The 14443-nt window shown below is 43.6% G+C and overlaps 1 protein-coding gene across 4 annotated transcripts; it reads right to left on the reverse strand.

Moving 5' to 3' along the window:
- Positions 1 to 2889: 2889 nt before the first annotated feature.
- On the reverse strand, positions 2890 to 11273 carry LOC147422310 (uncharacterized). Of its 4 annotated transcripts, none has more exons than XM_086503503.1 (3): positions 9974 to 11273; positions 8798 to 8885; positions 2890 to 3233 (listed from the first exon to the last, which is right to left on the reverse strand). In XM_086503503.1, exons 1-2 carry the CDS (start codon positions 10186 to 10188, stop codon positions 8813 to 8815), a joined length of 288 nt encoding a protein of 95 aa, XP_086359629.1. In that variant the 5' UTR covers positions 10189 to 11273; the 3' UTR covers positions 2890 to 3233; positions 8798 to 8812. The 4 variants fall into 4 exon arrangements, 2 of the variants coding, with proteins under 2 accessions (XP_086359629.1, XP_086359628.1); XR_015186833.1 differs by lacking the exon at positions 9974 to 11273 and adding an exon at positions 9211 to 9714 and having other exon boundaries at positions 3220 to 3233; XR_015186832.1 differs by lacking the exons at positions 2890 to 3233; positions 9974 to 11273 and adding an exon at positions 9211 to 9714 and having other exon boundaries at positions 8570 to 8885.
- Between the last annotated feature and the right edge of the window lie 3170 nt (positions 11274 to 14443).

Genomic DNA, 14443 nt, shown 5'->3' on the forward strand with positions numbered 1-14443 from the left:
ACTCAGTGTTGTAGGGTTCAACCTATTGTAGCGCGGGATGTTGGGTTGCCTCTTTGAGGAACCCTAGTGTTATCAAATGTAATCCGTATTGCTTCAAGGCTCATAACAAGCTTGAGGTCACCTTGTACATTTTCTTGATGAATACAATTTATACAGTCGCTATTGTGAGTTGGGGGGGGGGGGGGGGGGGGGGGGGCAATAATAAGCTGCTGAAGTGCTTTGCCAAAAAAAAAAAAAAAGAGCTACTGGAGTGTTTTGGAGCATGCATGCTCTACCTCGTGTAGCCTACGAGTTGCTGCGGATGGAAAATCTTGGGATGTAGCCCTCTTTTCGTTTGCTGATCAGACCTATTTGGATGGTGTGGGATTTGGGGCAGATGATCATGCAAGTACCCTTCGTCTCCTAGTTTCTTATCTATGCATTGTTAGTTGGTTTGGGTATTTTTGTCCATGTGTGAGGGGGTCAAAGACGGTGGCATCCTCACTAGTCTTGCTCTGCTTTAATCATTATGATGTACAGGATTCTGGCTTCTCTATAAAATGCCTAGATATGGACTCTCTGAATGGTTGTGGTTGATGGTTGTCCTCCATGACTCAATGTGAGCATGGAGCTATAGGTTTTTTTTTTTTTGGGGGGTTGTGCTAACATATGGTCACAACAAGTTTCAAGTGAGTATCTCAGTAGATACCCTTTGGGAAATGAAAATGAAAGGCAAAGGGTTGTGACGGCTTATGAAAAGACAAAGTTGAAGAAGAGGGAGGGGGGCATAGTGCAGGTGGCAGAACGTGGGAGTGCCGGGGACGCGTGTTGATAGGCACAGAGACACAAACAATCGTTACATGACAAGGCCGGGGTGGGGCAATTGAAACGGAGAAGGAATTTGTTTTTTCTTAAGTAGGTCCGTCACCGCGAGGACAACAAGCTAAGCGCGGCGAGATGGTTAACATATACAACTTCTGCATGATCTTGAGCACGTTAGGGTTCGAGTGTCGTGGGGTATGGTGGTGCTAATATAATCACCACTCACTCGTATTGGAGTGACTACAGCTTAGAAAAGAAAAGAAAAAAAAAGTACTAACTTTAGTTTAATCTAAAGTTTAATTTTTCAGTTTAGTTACTAAAGTGATTGTTATATATTAATGATGGATCTAGTAGGCCCGGCCAAGTTTGCTTTCGGGTTGATTAAGTAGAATCTATTGAGATGCTTTTGAGAGCTTTGAGGAGAAAACAGGCGCACATGGCACGTGGCGGGAGAGAGAGAGAAAGAGAAAGGGAGAGGGGAGACGTGCAGTGCATTACCTTACTTGCCTGTGGGAGGTGAAGCCGCCTACAGTTTGACTGGCAACATAACATGGCAAGGTAGGGCAAGTGGACTTGAAGGAGGTCGTACACGTGAAGGGGGGGGGGGAGAGAGAGAGAGAGAGAGAGAGAGAGAGAGAGAGAGAGAGAGAGAGAGAGAGATTTGCGCAATAGAGCAGAGCAAAGGAGTGAGCTCTGAGTATTTTTCACTCGTTGCTGCAGCATAGCACGAGCAAAATTTCTTTTCGCACTTGAAGTTCAATGAGCAGTCTATAGATTGTCTTTTCACAGCAAAGCAGAACCAATGGGTGAGGCGAGTTGCAGGTACGATGGGAGAGCAAGACAAGCTAGGGAGATAGAGGTTTTTTTCTTTGGGATGTGAATTTCGATGCTACATGGGAGGCCCTGTAGGGTCACAATCTCCCATTTCTCTTCTCTATCATTGCTCTGCACGAGAGGGCCATGGTGCCTGCCCTCAGTCTGTATAGCAGAGGAGAGAAAAGAGAGGCGGTCGAGGCTTGCATTGTTTCTTTCTAGCTATGTGCTTCATTGGGCCTCCTTGGAAGACTGTTTTCTATGTCGTGCAGTCTAGCCAAGGCACATGAATGCTAGGAGGTTGCGTTGCTGGCAGTTGGCAGTTGGAGTGGTAGATGGGAGGACATGCTAGGACTGGAGATTATCGGGTGCAGACAGCATAGTGTAGAGAGAGACAAAGAGAGAGAGAGAGAGAGTTTTGTTCATCTGCTCGATAGCAATAGGTCCTTTTCTCTCTCATGATGTAGTTGGGAGCTGGGAGCTCTCCGCCATGCATCGGTGAGCTCAACTGCGTCTGCACATGAGAATATGTTGCTCGAGATGGACGAGGGGGGCAAGTATGAGGAGACAAATTAGGCAGGCATGGAGGACAGCAGGCACGGAAACGGTGCCAAAGATGGGTGTAAAGCACTGTGCTACAGGTGAGTCTGAAGCAAGAGGCAAGCAATGCACAATAGGAAGGAGACGGAGACACGTCGATGGAGGTGGAGCCTTGAGGAGGTTTTGTTCTGTCACATGGGCATGATGACGAGCATGGGAACACCCTGCATGCCATGGCGTTCATGCTTCGCAAAGGGAGGAGGATGAGGGAATCTTTTAAAGATTCCTATTAATCAAAGTAGATAGACCGAATACAGTAGAGACATATTCCCCCCTACCCCTACCCCCCTTTCTCCTTTCTCTTTTTTTTCCGCCCTTCCCTTTTCCTTTCCCCCCCCCCCCCCCCCCCCCCCCCCCCCCCCCCCCCACCACAAAAAACCCCCTAATGGTTTGTAAAAAAGTTGTTTCGGGCACCTACTTGAGAAGACAAAATTGTTTATATGGTTGTGGATTCGTTTGCTCAATCAAGTTGGATCGACATTAGTATTGTTAATTATAATTGTGGGTTCTTATGCTTTATTGTTTGTTCAATGAAGTTGTGAGTTTTGCAGCCATTTGAACAGTTGCTTTTTTGCACTAGTTACTTAGCTCAAATATGTCCCTACAATCTTTTTGGAACTTGTTTTAAAGGGAATCCGGAGGGATACCTGCTGTGGGTTTGAAGGCAAAAAGCAGCGAGGTAGCACGTGGAGGAAAGAGATGAAGATAGAAGGAAATATCTTTTTTGATATAGAGAGAGAGAGATAGAGAGAGAGAGAGAGAGAGAGAGAGAGAGAGAGAGACAGCTCCAGTAGGCCCGCAAACGAGCTCAGGGAGGAGGAGGAGGATCCACATCTGATCTTTCTCTCGTTGGTGCAGACATCAGCATTGCAACTCTTGACACAGTGTGCGGCAGGCTCTAGATGGGCAAGCTCGGATGCAACCAGAAGCTTTTGTGGCTTATGTCCGCCCTTCACAAGACCATCATGCGCGCCATCAAGGACGAAACGCCTATGCCGACGTAGACGATGCCAAGCCTCCTGTTTGTGTTGCATCTCTCTCTCTCTCTCTCTCTCTCTCTCTCTCTCTCTCTCTCTCTCTCTCTCTCGTTATTTTACAGGGTACATGCCTGCATCCTTTGTCTGCTCGAAAAGTATGCACTGCAGAGCACGTTGGTGTTATAGATAGAAAAGCAAGCGGCGGGAGCGTTTGTGGAAGGCAGGCTAAAAGCCATGCGCAATGGTAGAAGGCGTATGTCTCTCCTGGCATGGTCTTTCTCACAAGGGAAAATGCAGACGAAGGACAACGACAACGCAAGCGAGAGTATGCTGCACATTTTGATGCAACCCCGAGGTGCATTCAGGACGACATGCAAATAGAACAGAGCGTGTGCACTGACTCCAACTAGAAGAATAATTGTGGATTGCAAGTGCTTGCTATCATGGCACTTGAACCTCCCAGTTCAAATAGTTTTTTTATCACCTTTTACTGCTCCCACTCTGTATGCCTTATTCCCACGCATTGTGTCGCAAGGATAGATTTGGGCTTATTTTGGACATTATCTATTTTCCTAACACACACATTACATCTTATATATTTGAGAATAACCTCTTCAAGCAAAAAATTCAAGTTCCGAGTCAATGTATTACGCTCAATGGTATAATGGCCACGCCGTGGCTCCCCTCAAAATCTCCTTTTTACATATCAAATTTTTTTGTATGTCTACATAGATAGGGTAGAACTAAGTGGCTTTGCATCCAATCCTACTTTAGTAGGGAATAAAGTGTGCAAAATAGTAGGATAATATCTACAACTCTTCTTGGGATCCAACCACATCACCATCTCTTCTACTCCCTTATTTAAAGGCAACTCCAGTTGATGGTTTTTGCACAAGCTTTACACTACAAAGCTTTACGCTTGGTCGTATTCGAATCTATGACCCGGATCACAACGGACGAATGCTCAACCAATCAAGCTAGCTCCTTATATCTTGAACGCTCATCATATCATGCAAGGACGAATGCTCGTGCTGCTAAAAAAAAAAAAACCATATCGTAGTTGAGTGGGCTAAAGTTACCTGCTTGAATAGAATTGGCTTCACCTTCTCGAGGGTTCAACTATTGTGCCTTTCATGAAGAATACATATATCGTGCTCCAACTGATAACTATTTCAGCGTGAAGGTCCAATGGAATTATTGCTATGTTAGCTCTTCATTGACAGTGCATGCTCTTTGACCACGGTCATAAGAACTTGGTTACTTTGTATATGGAAAATAGATATATAGACTCTTAGCTCTAATTACCTGTGATCTATATGTCGAGAGATAAATATCAAAATTTAAACTTGACATTTTTAGACTTAGGTTTTGGAGCATTGGTAAGAAGCTTGAGCATATTTTGACCAGGTGCGAAGATGGGAGTTCGTGTTGCTCCCATTTCAGAGCAAGGTGAAAGTGATTGACTTGTTTATGATCCCATGCATAGCCTTCACTAGCCTGATTCTCAAGATTGCTAAGTGCCATTGGAAGGAGTTCTTGAAGCCTATGAAACGCTTCTTGTGGAAAGCCAACACCAAAGATGAGATGCCTTGGCAATGGGCCAAGTAGGATTTAGTTGCAAGGAGGATTGGGGATTACCAACCCAATTACCCATGCAGAGGCTCAATGTGCCAAATTTCTTACGACAATTTCTGAGCAAGACCAGGCCTAAGCTAGCATGTAAAGGTCATGGTTGGAAAGGCAAGACTCTACTCTCAAGGAGGCCAATGGAAGGGGCTGCAGTTGCACGACAAGATGTTCACCACTTCGTGGTCCACCCTGAAACTAAGGGGAATAGCGTGGGAACTAGTTCGGAAGTGCAAGAGAGCTATGGAGGCACTAGAGTGGGGAGAATTAACCAGATACTTCTAGAACTCCCTCTCTCATTGGTCCCCTTGGCTCATTAAAGCCAATAATAAGTCTATGAACCCCCTTTGGAGGCACACTGCCCGAAAGATGAACAACAAAGGCCTAAGTCATCTGGCCCATTTCTGAGACTGCAATAACAGGAAATGGAAAGATTTTGATCAACTAGCTTCTCAATTCAAATTGAGTGTGACAAAAAATCTACTGGCAATCAAAGTTCCGCGGTGGCCCAAGGACATTAAATGTGTAGGAAGTCGAAAACCAAAGACATCTATCTATCCTCTAATGGGCTCGGCTGATTGGTTCTCTCCCCTCAACAAGCTATGGAGTAAACAATGCAAGGAGGCAAGATGGGGATGGTAGTGAAGAACATTTGGACCTCTCAATGGCCCTTGGCAATGAAGTGCTTTATTTGGAAGGTGTTATTGGGGGCACTACCGACATGTATGAAAATCCATGCCGGAGGGATTGGCCCGGATAAATGTAGCAGATGCAAAATAGCTTGTGAGGATCTTCCTTACCTATTCAGAGATTGCCCGGCTATCAGTGGCCTAGCAGGAAAAATTTGTGGTACAAAGGACATCTAGGATAGGGTTTTTCAAGAGTGACATGTTCCTTGGAGGGACGAGGACAGAAAGCCAAGCGCTCCTGATTTGCAAGCAAGTCATCAGGTTTTTTTCCTTTCAAAAAATACGGAATACCAAGAATCGTAGGGTGTTTGAGAAGACTCTGGCGACTACAAGCTTCTCTAGAATAGTACTAGAAAGCAAGGGAGTGATTAATTCCATTGTTAGGAGAGCATCAACTCAATGTTGTATGGTTCGAACTATTGTAGCGAGGGACGGTGGGTAGCCTCTTTGAGGAACCCCAGTTTTATCAAATGTAATCCGTATTGCTTCAAGGCTCATAACGAGCTTGAGGTCACCTTGTACATTTTCTTGATGAATACAACTTATACAGTCGATGTTGTGAGTTGGAGGGGGGGGCTAAAAAAAAAAAGAGCTACTGGAGTGTTTTGGAGCGTGCATGCTCTACCTCGTGTAGCCTACAAGCTGGTGCGGATGGAGAATCTTGGGATGTAGCCTCTTGTCGTTTGCTGATCGGACCTATTTGGATGGTGTGGGATTTGGGCAGATGGTCATGCGGGTATCCTTTGTCTCCTAGTTTCTATTTGGATGGTGTGGGATTTGGGGCAGATGGTCATGCAGGTACCCTTTGTCTCCTAGTTTCTTATCAATGTATTGTTAGTTGGTTTGGGCATTTTCGTCCATGTGTGAGGGGGTCAAAGACGGTGGCATCCTCACTAGTCTTACTCCGCTTTAGTCATTATGATGTACAGGATGTTGGCTTCTCTAAAAAATGCCTAACTATGTACTCTGTGAATGGTTGTGGTTGATGATTGTCCTACATGACTCAATGTGAGCATGGAGCTATAGTTTTTTTTTTTTTTTTGGGTTGTGCTAACAGGTGGTCACAACAATTTCCAAGTGAGTATCTCAGTAGATACAATTTGGGAAATGAAAATGAAAGGCAAAGGGTTGTGACGGCTTATGAAAAGACAAAGTCGAAGAAGAGGGAGGGGGGGCTCAGTGCAGGTGGCAGAACGTGGGAGTGCTGGGGACGCACGTTGCTAGGCACAGAGACACAAAACATCATTACGTGGCAAGGCCTGGGTGGGGGCAATTGAAACACAGAAGGGAGTAGGTCCGTCACCACGAGGACAACGAGCTGAGCGCGACTAGATGGTTAGCATATACAACTTCTGCGTGATCTTGAGCACGTTAGGGTTCGAATGTGGTGGGGTACGGTGGTGCTAATATAATCACCACACTACAGCTTAAAAAAGAAAAAAAAAGTATCAACTTTAGTTTAAGCTAAAGTTTAATTATTGAGAAGACAAAATTGTTTATATGGATTCTTAAGCTTAATTATATAATTTGCTCAATCAAGTCATTAGTATTGTTAATTATAATTGTAAATTTATATGCTTTATTGTTTGTTCAATCAAGTTGTGAGTTTTGCAGCCATTTGAACAGTTGTTTTTTTGCAGTTAGCTCAAGTGTACACAATAATTGTGGATTGCAAGTGCTTGCTATCATGGCACTTGAATCTCCCAGTTCAAATAGTTTTTTTATCACCTTTTCTCCTTCCGACTCTGTATGCCTTATTCCCGTGCATTGTGTCGCAAGGATAGATTTGGGTTTATTTTGGACATGCAACTCACCAATATCTATTTTCCTAACACATACATTACATCACATACATTGTGTCGCAAGGATAGATTTGGGCTTATTAGACATTATCTATTTTCCTAACACACATTACATCTTATATATTTGAGAATAACCTCTTCAAGAGAAATATTCAAGTTCCGAGTCAACGTATTATGCTCAATGGTATAATGGCCACGTGGCTCCCCCCAAAATCTCCTTTTTGGGGGGAGCCACGTGGCCATAGATCGGGTAGAACTAAGTGGCTTTGGATCCAATCCTACTTTAGTAGGGAATAAAGTGTGCAAAATAGTAGGATAATATCTACAACTCTTCTTGGGATCCAACCACATCACCATCTCTTCTACTCCCTTATTTAAAGGCAACTCCAGATGATGGTTTTTGCACAAGCTTTACACTACAAAGCAAAAAGAGTGACTAGGAAGGGTACTCACTTTTGATGGCTAGAGCAAGATTGACACAAAGACATGGTATCAACTATTTACCAAAGCTCAATATGCCAAAGCTAGAATGCAAGGATGCTGGTAGACAGTATGTAGTGAATGCAAATCTTGCAGGTAAAGAGTTCTCTCTCTCTCTCTCTCTCTCTCTCTCTCTCTCTCTCTCTCTCACACACACACACACACACACACACACACACACACACATTCACAAGAAGATTTAGGAATTTTCTAATGTAGGAAAACAGAGTCTTTTTCAGCGTTTTTCATACAATGCATAACATCATGAGCTTCTGCTCGAGAGGCACCGCATACCTAACGAGGTACGATAGGGGGCAGGGGACCCCCCCCCCCCCGCCCGACGGTCCCCTGCCTCCAAGCTCATGATGTTGAGGTAAGTCACAATGTGGGAATTATTGTGAGAATTTATCCAAGATTAGTGACACCCACAAATTACATTCCATAACCAAGAGCTTCATTTTAAGCTACACCAGACATTTATACACGGAGAGCTAGTATTTGTAGTAAGCAAATGATTCATGTATATATATATATATATATCTAACATATTTGTGAATGCTAGGCTTCGAACCAAGCCAAGTAAAGGTGGAGCTAGAGGGGTCGCAGACATTGGTGGTAAGAGGGTGCTCCAACTTAGGCCAATTTCATCTCACATGTAGGATTCCACCAGATGCATGGCTAGAAGGGGTCCAAACTAACTGGTGTAATGGTTTTCTCACAGTCATCTTTCCTAAATCTTTCACTCCTTATAGACCCCCATATTTGGCATTTTTCCGCCAAGTTTAGTACCTACTATTTGTTACCTTTCTAATATACATGTATGATGCTTAGTGGTGTGATGATACCCATAGAGAGCATGTCATGAGCACAAGTTTCCTCTCCCACTATGGATGTAAAAAGCTTTTTTAAATTAAACTCTTGCACATTTTTGTATGAAAGCATAAATGTAATTTCTAAGCTTTGAAAGCCCTTGTACATTTCATAGAAAAAGGAAGCATCACAACTATACCTCCACACATCACAACTATGCGGTATCGCCCGCCAGGAATGAACAACAAATGAAAAGAGAATCTCTCCTCTTTCGATCTCTTCTCCACCTGGTAGAACACAAAAAAAATTTAGGGCAAATTACCGAAATACCCCTCAAATTTCAAAAATTCTCAAAGTACTCCCAATCTTTTGTCATAAATTCCCAAAATGCCCTTGAAATTTTTGAAATTCCCAAAGTATCGTAGCTTTGTATTAGAAGACCGATTGTCTATCCATGCAAGAAATACAAAATTAAAAGGTATTCCTAATGGCTTCAAAACGATTAAAAGGTGCTCCTAATTCACTTACTATGGTATCTACGCCGTACCTACCTACTACTGGCTCCAACTTAAATAAAATCCATTAGTCTTCTCTCTCCCCACTTTACCCCACCTTTTGCCTCTTCCTCATCACCAAACCCTGCTTGCTCAACACATCAAACACTGCCTTGGATGATGCCAAACCCGACCTCTTTCTCCTTATAGCTGTTGTACGCTGCCCAAGGCGGTGCACCAAGGAAGTATGCATACTATGAATGAGGCTTATGCCACAACGATTTGCTTGATGTTGAGCACCGGCAACAACAGGTGACCCTCAAGATGCAACCGAAGGTGATTGTAGCCTCTAGTGCAAGCGAGACGATTTGTCCTCCTAAAATCCTCTACCAAAGAGAAGCCTTGCTAAAGGCGCAATCTCCCCTATGTTTAAAGAGAGAGAGAGAGAGAGAGTCCATCCAACAAACAGAGAGTTGCGTGCTTACCACTCGTGACAGAAGAAACAGAAACACAAGGAACGTCAAAAGATTCTAACTTATTCTTTATTTTACGAAATCGTGCAAATACCATAGGTATTTGGCTCGACTTTCTTTTATTAGATGGAATCTAATAAAATTCCCTTTCTGTCTAGTCCTTTCCCAAAGAAAAAGTAAAGCAGGCCCGCCCCCTTTTCGTCGTCCGACTGGGGGAGATGAGCAACAGAAGAGGAGACGCCCTGCTGGGGTTGAACGTGCACAAACTATTCCTTCACTGCACGCAAAGAGAGAACAAGCGAGAGAGACAGGGTATCTCTCCAGAGAATGCCTCTACTACGTCGCCCTGTCGCATGTTGCACTGCTGAGAATCGACAAAGAGAGAGCGAGAGAGAGAGATTTTGCAACCTGCCCTCTTCTTGTAGCGACCCCCTTCCTTTAACAATCCTCTGCTCGCAGTGCTCGACATCCCTTGCAGGCCTTCCCGACCTTGCCGACTCTCCAACTTCGCTCTCGTCGTCTTCCAATTGCTTGCCCAACAGAGTGCCCCCTTGCCATGCCGCCCAGTCGCTTCCTGTGCATCCGTACTTGTAGCCGCTTGCCTTCACTTGGATGGGCATCATCCTTGCAGCTGTTGCATTGCAATCAACACAACATGACAATGAAAACCCACCGAGGATGGGTTCACACCATCATGTTTAACCAATGGCACAAAAATCTATCTCTCTCTCTCTCTCTCTCTCTCTCTCTCTCTCACTCACTCACTCATGCAGGACAAAAAGAGCCAAAGAAATTGCACCTATTGTCGACCTACAATAACTTTTAGGCAAAATTATCAAAATACTCCCCAAAATTCCTTAGCTTTTTATAAGAAGATTTTTTCTTTTCCGTGTCCAAGGGATCTCTTTAGACATAATTGCCTTCTACTTAAGGAAATCAAGAAGAGAGTTTTAACGTCGCAAGAAACGATCCCAAGAGACCTTAATAAGCATGGAAAGCAAGAAGTTTTTTTTGTGTTTTTGGGCCTTACCTTTCCCTCGGGAGCCCCAAGCCAAGGGATCTTTATTGATTCCCCTTAACGAGACACTTTGGCAAACCTAAATTTGATCCATTTTCATCCTAATTAATTAATTAGTGATGTAGATTCTTTGGGAATCTAAAAATTCGAAAGCAAAAGTAACGGGTTCATCTTACCTGCACGGCTCCAACTAGCATCGCCATCGCTTCCTCACGCAGATGCCCCGAGTGCTCTATCTTCCCTCGTCATTGCAGTCTACTTGCATCGTGCCTTTTTTTGCACGTGCCCACTCTCTTCTGTTCTCTGTGTTCCAATCCTAGCTTGTCCCGCCTCCACTGTCTTGCCTTACCTCTCCAACCTAGATCATGACACAGAATTCGCTCAATGACTTCATCCTAGCCGAAGAGCTATGTATAGCTCCCTCTGTACAAGGCTACAACTTAGCACACGGATCCGTTGGTACTAAACCATCCCTTACCAAGCTCTTCCTTCTGCTAACTGAAGCCCCCCCCCCCCCCTCAAACCGCACTCACGACAGGTTCTTTTGTCCACCTCCAACATGGCGCAAAGGGCCTATCCAATAGAGGTCGTCTTGCCCCCCTCCACCATGACGTTCAAGCCGACAAAAGAGAGAGAGAGAGAGAGAGAGAGAGAGAGAGAGAGAGAGCAAGGGAGAGAGATAGATTGCAGACAACTGCGACAAACACACAAGCTGCCTTGCAGCTGAGCGCGAGGGAGACAAAGAGGGAGGCTCACCTCCAAATCAACCACCTCGTACCTGCGAGCAGAACTGAACAAAATCACGTGGGTTGCCATCTACCTCTCTCACCATCTCGTCTACCTCTCTCTACGCACCTTGCCCACCATGGTGAGGCTTCCCCATTGTAGGTGCTCCGTGCATCGCTACACAAATCACACAAAATATCTCTCTCTCTCTCTCTCTCTCTCTCTCTTTGACACTTGTCTCCTACTTCGCGAATCAACCCTGCCACGTCTGTATCACTCATTTGGTTCCACATTTCCATCCCATTTTCCTATTCAATTCAGAAGGGTATCTCCTTAGATACCCCTTAATCAATCTCAAACCAAAATTGGCATGGACTACTTCAAAGATTCCATTCAAAAACAAAAAAAACCATTCGTTGATCTATAGCACGTAACGACATGCAATGACGAAGCACATAGATTTGCAACAATATTACCTAAGAAAGATGAATACGACATTGAGAGAGAGAGAGAGAGAGAGAGACTGAGAGGAAAATGCTAAAGAGAACTTAAAAGAAAACGCTAAAGAAAAAACGAAAAAGCAAAGAAACACCTATTTATATGGATACAAAAGATCTTTTCACTTTTCACCTAAACATGTCTTTTCATTTAGTAAACTCACCCTTCACCTATGCACTTAGCATGGTTTGAAAGAATTTTTAATTTTTTGAGATTAGGAAGACCTAATCAATACTAGAAATACTACAAGATGATAAAACTAGAATTTGAGTCGGTTGTGTAGAAGATGAATTGCTTGATTAATTGTAGACATGATGTCTTTTTTGCAAGGTAATTTGTGACAAATTACATGTTAAGCACTCAAAAAACTGTCAAAAAAAATAAAAAATAAAAAACCTTTAAAAATCCAACCAACATAGATAAAGGGTATTTTGGGAATTTTTGAAATTTTATGGGTTTAGGGTGTTCACCAAACGCGGTTGGTGCTCCATTGTTGCTCGATAAAAAACTCTCTGTTGCATGGACATGTCGCTGTACATGGCGATCGTCTGCCTTGCACCTCCCTTCCTGCTCATTTGACTTAGTGTGCTCGCCTTGCTCCCTCATTTCCTCCCCATCTTGTGTGGCATGGCTCCACGAGTCCCCTCCCCCCATTTGCTTCATCTTTTAATTTCCTTTTACTTTCCCTACGAGCATCTTCACTTTGTTAATACTAATGAAAAAACGATGGGGCCACTTATTTATTTCACTTTTTTACATGGTGTCTATGGAGATGCCCTCCCGTCCCAACCTTTCTCCAAAAAAATCAAGCAAGCTTGCTCATGCTCCCCCCTTCCTCTATTTGTCGCCCTGCCTCTTGTCACCGTCCCTTTTGACGCCTTGCACAACCTATACACGCACAAAATAGTCCCCCCCCCGATCGCCTGACCTCTCTTTCTCTCTGCCACTGTCATAATAACTAATATCTAATTCTCCTAAATGATTTTCTCATGTTAAATTGATCATTTAACATAAGGAAGTGCTAGGGGAGAAAAAGCTAGAATATTGGTTAAGCTAGCAGACCAGCCACACTAGGGATCCAAAGGAGGGAAAACAGGGATCCAAAGGGGGGGGGCATCTGCAAAAGAGCAATGTACAACAATGGGCTTTAAAGACCCTAAGGTTCACCCCATTAAGACTTCCAAAATGATAAGGTTCCAAAAATCAAAGGTTGTGTCCAATGATCAAGCTTAGAAAAATTGGATGCTTTGTGTGTGTATAAAAAAGTCTTCATGATTCCTACATAGGAGGAGGCGAGCCCTGCAAGTAGGGGATGAGAGAGAAACACACACTCACAAGCTTCCTTTACACAAAGGGAATGAGGGACACATGTCAGCTCCCTAGCCCAGATGCCCACAAGGTGCACTCAAATCCTATTGGATGGCCATGGAGGTGGACCAATGAGAATTAGGCTAGAGTAAATCTAGTTTAATTCATTTCAAAACACTTAATAAAAAAACCAATAAGAATTAAGCTCTTTAGAAGACTATTGGGCAGTCTCCCAAGGGGTACAATGAGCATTCAGCAGTCGAATGGCTTGCCTGATTCCTATTGGCCAGGAGACAAAGGGGTCCAATGAGTATTTAGTTGCATTAATTAATTACCTAAAGCTCTCACAAAATGGAAAAGGGGGACACATGTCAAAAGGCTTTCACTTATGCTTCTTACATCCTATTCGCTAAGCCTAGAGAGGTCCAATGAGCTGCCAGTAAGAGGATTTAGCAAGAGGGGTCAACCAAGAGAGTTAGAGAGGGGGCTGATTTTTCAAAGGCATTATTCCACACACACTCACACTAGCTCATGTGTAAAGCAAGAAGACTCTCTCTTTCTCCTTCTCAAGCTTTAATGAAAAGCTTATCACCTACTCCAAGCTTGTGAGAAGGGAGGCCTACACCGACAACTCTTGGCTTTGTGATGCAAATCCAACCACGAGCCAAGCTTCAATGCATGCTCGTCTCCTCTACCATGCTAATTACTAAGCTATGCTATGCTAATATGAGTGATTATGTGAGGAGATGTACTTCTTTCTCGTAAGACTACTCCTTCTTCAGTTGAGTCTACTCTCATACCCCGCTAGCTCTCACCATCTTTGAAGGTGTGTGAGGTCTTGGGTCTGAGACCGTGAGGGAATTGATGTTGTGTTTTAAAGTGTTTGCTAGTGCTTGAAGCTTCCATCTTCTTTGCACTAGCTAGTTATTGAAGGAACACGAAGAATGGTATTGTAAAATGTCTGCCTTGATGGGGGAAACCTATAATACAAAGCCATTTGGAGGGGGGACCGGCTCCATATAAATCCAGTCCAAAACTGTTGTCAATAGCTTAATTTCTCTCTCTTTTGAAGTATTGTTCATACCTATCTAACTAGGTTCTATGATTTTTGTTGCTCTCTCCATCCAAGCACTCTTGCTATGCTCATTAGGAATCTATTCTAATGAAATGCTCACTATGTGTATGCTATTTTCTGCTACAAACAAGTTACTAAGCCATTAAATGTTACATTGGTATCAGAGCACAAGGTTTCTCTTTTCTTGCTCAAGAAGGGAGGTCCTCAATCTAGCTATAAATGGTTGGTATTATTAATTGCAATTGAGTAAGTA

The sequence above is a fragment of the Adiantum capillus-veneris genome, chromosome 27 (assembly GCF_014529385.1).
Source record: "Adiantum capillus-veneris isolate H3 chromosome 27, ASM1452938v2, whole genome shotgun sequence".
In the NCBI taxonomy this organism is placed as follows: Eukaryota; Viridiplantae; Streptophyta; class Polypodiopsida; order Polypodiales; family Pteridaceae; genus Adiantum; species Adiantum capillus-veneris.